Source organism: Mus pahari, chromosome 17 (assembly GCF_900095145.1).
Source record: "Mus pahari chromosome 17, PAHARI_EIJ_v1.1, whole genome shotgun sequence".
Lineage (NCBI taxonomy): Eukaryota > Metazoa > Chordata > Mammalia > Rodentia > Muridae > Mus > Mus pahari.
The window spans coordinates 65,800,534-65,811,038 of NC_034606.1; the positions used below are offsets into that span (position 1 = coordinate 65,800,534).

General features: G+C 50.0%; 1 protein-coding gene across 1 annotated transcript; it reads left to right on the forward strand.

Annotated features, from left to right (window-relative positions):
- The first annotated feature begins 2,379 nt into the window (after window positions 1-2,379).
- On the forward strand, window positions 2,380-9,888 carry Atg101 (autophagy related 101). The gene is made up of 3 exons (XM_021217067.2): window positions 2,380-2,648; window positions 5,499-5,801; window positions 9,213-9,888. The coding sequence occupies exons 2-3, from the start codon at window positions 5,550-5,552 to the stop codon at window positions 9,615-9,617; spliced, it is 657 nt and encodes a 218-aa protein (XP_021072726.1). The 5' UTR covers window positions 2,380-2,648; window positions 5,499-5,549; the 3' UTR covers window positions 9,618-9,888.
- The last annotated feature ends 617 nt before the right edge of the window (window positions 9,889-10,505 follow it).

The window sequence follows — 10,505 nt, forward strand, 5'->3', positions numbered from 1 at the left end:
CAGCAGCAGCAGCAGCAACAACAACAACAACAGCAGCAGCAGCAACAGCAACAACAACAACAACAACAGCAGCAGCAGCAGCAACAACAACAACAACAGCAGCAGCAGCAACAAAAACAACAACAGCAGCAGCAACAGCAACAACAACAACAACAACAACAACAACAGCAGCAGCAACAACAACAACAACAGCAGCAGCAGCAGGAGCAACAACAACAACGAAGTAACAATAAAGTGAGTAAAATCATCCGAAGAGTGAGGCAAGAGCAGCTATGTGGCCCTGGCAGGTGTCAGTACAAGGACACAGAACCAGTGGGATTCACGGACACAGATGCACACATGTTTATTACGTGGGATATTTTATATCATTATAGAGACATCCTGCCTAAGAGCTGATGTCAGCAATGCGAGAGCCAGGAGAGCTGAAGGTTTAGGTTGAGTCTGAGTGCTTCAGTCCAGAGACTGGAGAAAGGATGGCTGGCTACCCCTGCCCTAAAGCAGTAAAGAGCACTCCTCACAGGGGACTGAGCCTTTGTGTTCAGGCAGAGGTGTACATGAGTGGACGGTGGCCACCACTCTGGGAGGACCATCTACTTCACTGAGTTTGCCACTTTCAGTGTTGCTCTCCCCAGAAACACCTTTAGTCTGACAAGTGTCTGGGGGTGTTCCAGGCAAGTTGGGGGTATCACATATAGTTAACCATTACAGTAAAGTGCTGCACACCACTGAGTCGCAGTTTCATTATCTGTAACTGGGGCTGTTGAGTAGTAACATTTTATCTCATGTGAAAGGCACAGTGGTGGGTAAGTCATCAGTGCTTGGCCTTTGAAGTGCTGGCATGATGGCTATCAATGCTGAATGGTGTCCTTAGGTTAGTGCCAGCAAACAGCTGGAGACAGAGTGTGGGCTAGAGTTGTAGCTTAGTGGGAGAGAATTCACCTAGCATGCACAAGGTCCTGGGTTTGACACTCAACTCCCTTGGTTTTAATCCTCAGGAGCCCATTGTATTCCTTTAGATCAATTAGTAGTATAATTCTTTGTCCACTTTAGACTCTGAATTCAGCAGTGTCTGTGGCTAGAAATTGACACCATTGGAAGCTGGCAAACATACCACGAATCAAGGAAGTTCCCTTCCACACAGTAAGTGCTGTACATCTGACACATTCCTTCCTGTGGGTGAGATGTGTTAAAGGATGGTAGTGTGCACGGCTACCATTCTCCTGCACATTCTCCAGTTGTGCAGGAGAAGCCAGACAGGTGAGCTCCTGTATTGGTAAAAGGAACCGGTTTGAACTCGAGGTTCTGCTACTCAGTGATCTAAGTAAGTGGCGTAACTTCACTTCTTGTCAAATTTCCATCCACCTTGTAGGACTGCTATACAAGACAATCAATCACTGCTTTGGAGATGGGATGTGTTTGGAAACCGAGCATATTAAAGCTCACGTTAAGCAACTCAGGAGTGCCCCCTGTTGGAAGGTAGGGACATGCGCGCTCTTTAGGCGCTAAGAGCAACTGACCAAACCTGTGCGCTCTGGGCTTATCAACAACGTAGACAACTAAAAAACGCTCCGAGAAATTATTCAGCAGGAACACGTAATGCATATTTATAGGACCCCTTATAGATCACAAAAGTATCGCTTGTGATCCCTCACAGCAGCTCCTAATTATAAGGGGATTCGGAAAGGATAAGTAATGTCAGAGGCGCAACCGAGTAATCGTTAAAGACAAGACTGCCACCTTCTCGGTCATGACACAACATCAGGTAGTGCTTCTGAATGAAGGTAACATAGGGAGATTAAGCTCCCTTTTCAAAGTCTTCCTGTGGGTCTGAGTTCAGTGAACCCGGACTGTTGTGCATTTTGGGCCAATAGATTGATTCACCATCGGCTCAGCATCCTGCAGCACACCGGCGTGCGCGCATCTCCAGGCACCTCTCAGATACCATGGCCTTGATCTCGGGATCCCTCTTGTCTTAAGGTTGTCAGCACCGAGTAGGAGTCCAAGATGGGTCGCAAGGGAGGGCTCTCCGCCGATGCCTCTGCCCGGCCACCAGGGGCAGCACAGAGTCAATCCATCCCCACTGTCCCTCTCATCTCGATGGCGGAAGTGAGTTGTCCTAGCCCAAACAACGCTCTCGGTGGTGGGAGTGAATGGACTCGTCCAAACGAGGGGGGTTCCTCTTAACGAGCCTAGGGCCGGAAGGACAAACAAGAAAAAACACCCTAGAGCTAAAGTTACGTGGCATCATAAGAGTGTATGTAGCTCGTGCGAGCTTCCCGATGCCGTGGCTGCAGCGGCGTCCGGCTGGGTCGAGCCGAGCCTGGCCAGCACCCGCCATGGACACGGATGGTTCCTTCCGGCTCCGCCCTCCGAACGAGCAAAACTTCCGGCCCGCGCGCCGCTCAGGCGGAGGAAGCACAGGCCCGGGCCGGCGTATGTAGGGTCTGGACCCCGTCTTCGTCGTCTGCGCTGCTGCCCCGAGACGGCGCGAGGTCGCGGGCAGCGAGCCTGACGTCCGGTCCGAATTCTCGGTGCGGATCCAAGTAGCCTGATTTTGCTTTTGGTTTCTTCCCGAATACTACGCGTTCGCGCTAGGGAAGAAGAGGACCCGAGGCTGAGTGGCTCCTGCTCCGATTTCTACCAGCAAGGTGGGACATGGGCGTGTCCTGGGTCAGATAGACTTCAGCCTGCTGGTTAGGGGCACCAGAGGGAAATGCAAATGTTGTCTCCTTGTAAAAACTGGCTGGGGCTGGAAGGAGGGGGTGGGTCCTGGAGTCAGGCTGAAACCGAGGGAAGTTGCTGGTTAGAGGAAGAAACAGTTGGAAAGGCTGGACCAGAGCTGGGAATTTCTAGGTGGGAAAATGCAGAATGGAATTAAACAAGAGGATAAATAACAACGAATAAGCGAGCCGTTGCATTCTTGATCCACGAGAAAGGAAGTCTTGGAAGAACCTGGTATTCTGGGCCAGGATATACTGAGGGGTTAATAGGAGCCAGTTTACAGCGACAAATAGTCTCTTTGCTGTAGGAATAGTGAGAGGCAGAAAACACCCGGTGGGGACCGGTATGAGAGAGGTTTCCAGGCTGATGGCAGAGCGGTCCACACACTCTTGCCTTGCACCCAGAATGGAGACAAAGCCCAGCTCTTGGGAAGCTGAGGCAGAAAGTTTGCTGCCTCCGTCAAGGAGTTGGGGAACAGCCTGGATTAGATGAAGGGGTGTCTCAAAAATCAAAAATAACCCCCCATCTGTAAAACATTAATAAGGCAGATTGAAACACAAGGCGAGGAGGATTCCTTTGGTAGAAGAAATAGTTGAGCTGTCTAAAGACGAGATGGAGTGTGTTGGAGGTGGTGAGAAGTCACCAAGAAAGGGGCAAGTAGTTCACACATCTAGGAAAAGTTAACTGCTTGCACTCCCTGTGGGCTGGCTTGTTACCTAAGTCCTTCCTCACCCCATCCCTTCAGTGGTTCTTTGCATGGTTACCAAGTAGTAACAGTACAATAACAAATGTAGCACCTAATGCTTCGCTTGCTACTTGACAGGCAATTCTAAGGGGTAGACACATCTAACTTTTCAGTCTTTGAGACAGTTATTTGAAGGTTATTACTAGCTCCCTTTTTTATGGGTCCTGGAGATTGGACCCTCACTCATGCAAGACAAACGCCCTACTGCTGAACTACCCTCGGCTTGTACAGCTGTAGGGCAGAGCTATGCACTCTAGTCCTGGATGCCTGACGTTTGAGTCATTGTTTTCAACTAGTAGACTGTTTTACATTAAAGTATCCTAAGTCTTTGCTGAGGTCCCAATTTATAGGTAGCAAACAGGTTTACAATGGTTTTCTTAAGGTCTGAAAGAGTCTTAGTTCTTTTGTTCCTGTTGTAAAATACCTGAGATTGCGGGTGGTGTTGTTACACATCTTAAATCCCAGCACTTGGAAGGCAGAGGTAAGAGGATCTTTGGAGGGAGGTCTAGGGCAGCCAGGGCTACACAGAAAAACCTTGACTCACCGGGCGTGGTGGCGCATGCCTTTAATCCCAGCACCCGGGAGGCAGAGGCAGGCAGATTTCTGAGTTCGAGGCCAGCCTGGTCTACAGAGTGAGTTCCAGGACAGCCAGGACTACACAGAGAAACCCTGTCTCAAAAAACCAAAAAACAAAAAAACAAAAAACCTTGACTCGAAAACAAAACAAAAGATTGAAACTCTCTACAGGAATGAGTAGCAGAGCCAGGCTCGCCCTGTAGTCCCACCTGTCTAGGAGGGACTGGGAAAGACGTCACTTTAGGAAACAGATCTTGTCTGTCTGTTTCTTTGTGTGTGTGTGTGTGTGTGGGGGGGGGTGGTAGTCATGCTTTTAAATACAAGTGTCTCTATTTTGTCCTGGAGTTCAATATGTAGTCTAGGCTATTCTTGAACTCACTGAGATCCACCTGCCTCTGCTTCCTGAGTGCTGGAATTACAGGTGTGTGCCACTACAACCAGCTCAGACTTTTCCTCTTACAAATGAATAAGAAGCAGGTATGGATCCAGGACTGTTGGACGCAAGCAGAAGCATCCCACACTGCACACCTCACTGCCCCCTGTTGGACACCTGCATGAGCGCTCCCACACTGCACACCTCACTGTCCCCTGTTGGACACCTACATGAGCGCTCCCACACTGCACACCTTACTGCCCCCTGTTGGACACCTGCATGAGCGCTCCCACACTGCACACCTTACTGCCCCCTGTTGGACACCTGCATGAGCACTCCCACACTGCATCCCTCACTGCCCCCTGTTGGACACCTGCATGAGCGCTCCCACACTGCACACCTCATTGCCCCCTGTTGGACACCTGCATGAGCGCTCCCACACTGCACACCTCACTGCCCCATTGCTAGTTGCACTTCTGCTCATCTTGCTGCCCAATCTTTCTGCATTAAATGTATTTTATTGTGGAGTCTGGATGACCCTGCAGTTCGTGTATTACAGGCTTTAAAACCAGCTTTTATAGCTTTCATTGGTTTGTCCAAAGTGGTTTGTGACCTCAAAGTGGTCAACAAGAGCTGGCTTTCTGATGCAGAGATCTGATGTTGATGTTGGCACAAGGGTTCTGTAACTTTGTTGCCTTGGGACAGAGTCTACTTGCTTTAACCAGGCCACTGAGGTCCGAGGAGATTGACTCGGACTGTTCGCACTGTTTGCACTGTGCTCCCACCTCAGGCTCTTGCTGTTGTGGGACCCCTCCCCTTCCTGCATCTGCAGCTTCCTGCTGCCTGGTGCGGCACAGTGGGTCTTGACTTAACTGCTGAACGGCACAAGTGAATGCAAGTTTCCCCTCACTTGATACCTGGACTGAAGACCTTAAAGCTTGGCCACTTGCTGATCCCAAGGGTCTGTGGGTCTCTCATAAAATGTGCTGCCAGAACACAGGAGGGCTGGTAGAGGCAGGGGCAGAGCCCAGTTGAGCAGGAAGTGGACAGGACCTTCTAGATGATCTGACTTGGTTCTCACAGGTTGGCCCCTAGGTGGGTGGAGCGTCCTGTGTCTCTGGCTCAGGCTTCAGGATGAACTGTCGATCAGAAGTGCTGGAGGTGTCGGTGGAGGGGCGGCAGGTGGAGGAGGCCATGCTGGCGGTGCTGCACACGGTGCTTCTGCACCGCAGCACAGGCAAGTTTCACTACAAGAAGGAGGGCACGTATTCCATCGGCACCGTGGGCATCCAGGATGTAGACTGTGACTTCATCGACTTCACCTACGTGCGCGTCTCCTCAGAGGAGCTGGACCGTGCCTTGCGCAAGGTTGTTGGGGAATTCAAGGTAGGTTTGTGGCCCAGCCAATGGCAGGCGGACCTAGAATATGTATGTCTTCACCCTGGCTGTGTGCTGATGGGCTTGCCTTTCCAAAGAGCAGAGTTAAGGCTCAAAAGGACAGATGTGTTGAGAGCTCTGTGGGGGAGGTAGGCTCTGCATGTCTGGGAGGGCACATACACAGCTCCTTAGGAGGAAGGGCGAGCTTAAGTAGCGAGGTCCCTGTGCCGTTGTCCTGACCTCCCTGGCTCCACAGCTGTCTGTGATGACCTTTCACCTGTTTCTTCCTCACATAGTCTGGGCTGAAACTCTGTAAGAGAGGGCCGTGCTCGGCAGATGGGCTTCTCTCTGAGTCAAGTTCCTTTGGGCACTGTGACCCATGCCTGTGTATACTTTTGTTGGCAGGAAGAAAGGGGTAAGGGACACAGAAGGCCACTAATGTTGGTCACCTCTCTCTGGTGATGGAAATGGCATTGTGGACTTTTAATAAATTTTTTTGGATAGTGCACAGAATAATGGTTTCATTGTGACATGTTACACATGTATGTCATTGTACCTTGCTCTTATCCATCCCTCTCTTTATCTTTCTCCCCAAACAGTGTTCCTTTCATGTCACTCGTGTGTCCGCACATATTTAATCTAGATTCTGCACGAGACACAGAGTGTGATGTTGTTTTTATTTCTTCCACATTGCCCTATTCTCCACTCACTGGTGATGTGATTTTTTTATCTTTGTCTTATTGAGACGGCTAGTTTCAAAGTATGGAAGGGAAATCCTTCCCCTTTCTTGTTGTTTTCCCTGCCTTCATTCCTCTGTCCCCTGAGCCTGTCTCTTCCCAGGTACAGTGGCAGGGTTTGCACAGCCAGGTGGATGCTCTCCTAGGCTCTGACATTGCGCTCTGGCACTACTGTTCCTGTAAGCTTGGAAAGGGTGAGGTTGTGAGGTTTTCCTAGTGACTCTTTTAAGACATGCAGTGTCTGTCCCTCTGATCTCCTGGTGACAGGCAGACATAGAGAAGAGGGCTTAAAGAGTTGGGACCTGTGGGCATGGAATGGCTAGCCTAGTCTACATAGTTCCGACACAGAGCTGCATAGTGAAACTGTGTCTTAAAAAAGAAGTGTGTGTGGGTGACTTAGGTACTAGAGCCATCCCCCTCCTCAGTAAGTTTGACCTTGGCTGGTGACATCACAGAAATGAACTTGGGGTGACAGTGGTGCCTGCCTCATGGGAGGGACCACAAGGGCTTAGTGATCGAGATGTGCCTAGGGGTTGAATGGAGACTGCTGCTGTTGCAGGCCTACAGAGGAATGACTGTACCCACCCAAAGCATCGTTCCAAATGATGGAATTAAAGTTGTCACCATACCTACATTCAATTTTTATAGTCCAAAGTCTTCTGAGACTCAAGTTAATCTCTTATTTGAGCTGGGCATGGTGGCGCACGCCTTTAATCCCAGCACTTGGGAGGCAGAGGCAGGCGGATTTCTGAATTCGAGGCCAGCCTGATCTACAAAGTGAGCTACAGGACAGCCAGGACCATACAGAGAAACCCTGTCTCGAAAAAACAAACAAACAAAATCTCTTATTTGTAACCCCCTATAAAATACAAAAGCCTGTCACATAATTCCAACATACAGTGACACAGACTTCATTACCATTCCCACAGGAAACACTAGACCAAAGCAGGACTGAAAACCCAGCAGGGCAAACTCCTGTCTGGTGTCAAAGGTTGTGGATGGCTGCCTTTAGAAAATCTCCCCCTCAGTGCAAGCCTAGGGCCAGCATTACAAATGATTTTTTTGTAGACCTGTGTAATGGTGGTTACTGTTAACCATATGACAGAGTCAGTATTAGGCTGTTTTGTATCTCCTCTGTCAACAAAATTGTTACTTTTAAATCTAGCCTCAGGCAGACTCTTGGGACAAGGGTCTTTACATAAACATCACAGGACTGGCCTCTAGCCCAGTTGATAATATTGTTGCCCTCTGAAGCCTCTTGGTGTGGTGGTGGTGGGGGGCAGGGTGGGGCAGGGCGCTTCCATAGTCCACATTGTCTAGCACCACTGTCTTCCAAACATCTACTAGGATGGCCCATTGAGCCCCACTTAAAGTATTCAGTTACTTTCCTAGTCCAAATTCCCTATGTCTTCCACCTTTCCTAAAACAGTATTGTCAGACCTGTCACAGGAGGTACCCACTCCTGGTACCAACTTCTATCTTTTCTCTTGCTGTGATAAAACACTGTAACCAAAGCAACTAGTAGAAGAATGTGTTTGGGCTTATAATTTGAGAGCATCAGTTTGTCACCATCAGGGTGGGGAGTACAACAGCAGGCAAACAGGCGTGGTACTGAGGCAGTAGTTGAGAGCTTACAGCAGGTTGAGGTGGAGAGAGCTCACTAGGGATGGCACAAGTCTTTTGAAACCTCAAAGCCCACCTCCTCGAAGGCTGCACCCCTTCCAACCAGGGTTCACTCACCCCTCCAACAAGGCCACATCCTCTGTCTTTTCCAAATAGTTCTTTTTTTTGTTTTTGTTTTTTTCGAGACAGGGTTTCTCTGTGTAGTCCTGGCTATCCTGGAACTCACTTTGTAGACCAGGCTGGCCTCGAACTCAGAAATCCACCTGCCTCTGCCTCCCAAGTGCTGGGATTAAAGGCGTGCGCCACCAAGCCTGGCCCAAATAGTTCTTAAGAGAGGTAATTAATTGGTGTAGAAAAAACTGAAACAGGAAACCAGGGACCCATGGCAGTGGGCACAAGAGCATACAGGCTCTTTTTTTTTGGTCATTGCAGCGTTTTAATGTGTTCCGTTTTTATAGTTGAGCAGAGAAGCCTGGCTCTCGTGTGTACCTTCAAGGTTATATAAACATCTAGGGCGTGGGGGCATCTTCTGCCCTATTTTCTAGAAACCGAGGGAAGCCACAGGCATCCATGTTCCTTCTCACATTTGTTGGCATTCCAGATTCCTTTCTTGAGAAATACAACATCAGATGTTTCCATATCTGTGTCACATATTCCATATAGTCTCACATAACCTTAATCCAAACTCCAGCAGTTCCACCGGGTAGGGACTGAGTATTCGAATACCACAGCATGCCTCTGGCTATAACACGGTACTTATTTACTGCATGTGAGTGTCCCATGAGTGCGTGTGCATCGGCCCCTCAGCTCACATTTGATTTCATGCAACACTACTACTTAACAGATGGAGCTGGGCAAGGAGGGTCAGTTTGTGTGAACCATTCAGGCTGGCAGTGTTTGATGTCACCATCACAAGTTCTCCTCTAGGTCTTGTCTGCCATGTTTAGTGGGCAGGGTGGGTGCAGGTGAAAATGAGTTCCCTGGGGTGGGGGAATCAGGCCTCAGAGAATCAGAACCCTCTAAGGCCATGTGACCTGCTCATCTCTCGTGTCTTCCCCAGGATGCACTGCGGAACTCAGGTGGTGATGGCCTAGGCCAGATGTCCTTGGAATTCTATCAGAAGAAAAAGTCTCGATGGCCTTTTTCGGATGAGTGCATCCCTTGGGAGGTGTGGACTGTCAAGGTGCATGTGGTAGCTTTGGCCACAGAGCAGGAGCGGCAGATCTGCAGAGAGAAGGTGGGCGAAAAGCTGTGTGAGAAGATCATCAACATCGTGGAGGTGATGAGCCGGCATGAGTACCTGCCGAAGATGCCCACGCAGTCGGAAGTGGACAACGTGTTTGACACGGGCCTGCGGGACGTGCAGCCCTACCTCTACAAGATCTCCTTTCAGATCACCGAGGCCCTGGGCACCTCAGTCACCACCACCATGCGCAGGCTCATCAAAGACACCCTTGCCCTGTAGGCCTTGCCGGAGCCTTAATGGCAGCTCCTTAATGGTTCTGGGAGTGTGTTGCTGGGATCTCGGGCTCTGGAACCTGCAGTAGATCCTTGGTGAGACTTGAAGAGAAGCTCGTGATGTCCTTGTTTTGTGGTTGCCAGCTCTGGTGACCCTGTCGCCTTTGCAGTGGTCTGGTCCTGGATGCAGCCTTTCCACATGCTCTGGTGGGGTTTGCTTTCTACACTGTACTGTACTGTAGCGGTGCTGAATAAAGTTGAGGTGTGAGTTTGTCTCAGCTCTCTTGGCCTGTGTCATGCCCTGAAACGTGAACACTGACATTCTCCAGAGGACACACGTGTATGCTGAGTACATTATGCGGAGCTACGAGGAGGAGTGGGCTTATGCAGTAGAAGACTGGTTAAGGCTGATGTAGCTTGAGCTCTGTTAGACATTCATACGCATAGATGTTGCCCGTCCAGATGTGACCCTGGCTTGTCCCATGGATGGGGGCAGTGGGTGGTTTGTATTTATAGAGCACACAGAGAACAGTTTAACAGGTTTAACATGGGTACGTAAGGGAAGGCGGGACGTGGTTTGTCATGTCCTGTGACACTGCTCTGGTTTGCCTGCCCCTCGCCGTTCCGGTGATGCTTGGGGACACACTCATTTCTACATAGGCGTTAAATAGACAGTGGTGTCTACACAGGCCTGTCCACACAGCCCTGCCTACACAGGGGTATCTACACAGGCCTGTCTACACAGCCCCATCTGCATGGGTATCTACACAGGCCTGTCCACACAGCCCCGCCTACACAGGGGTATCTTCTACACAGGCCTGTCCACACAGCTCCGTCTACACAGGTATCTACACAGGCCTGTCCACACAGCCCTGCCTACACAGGGATATCTACA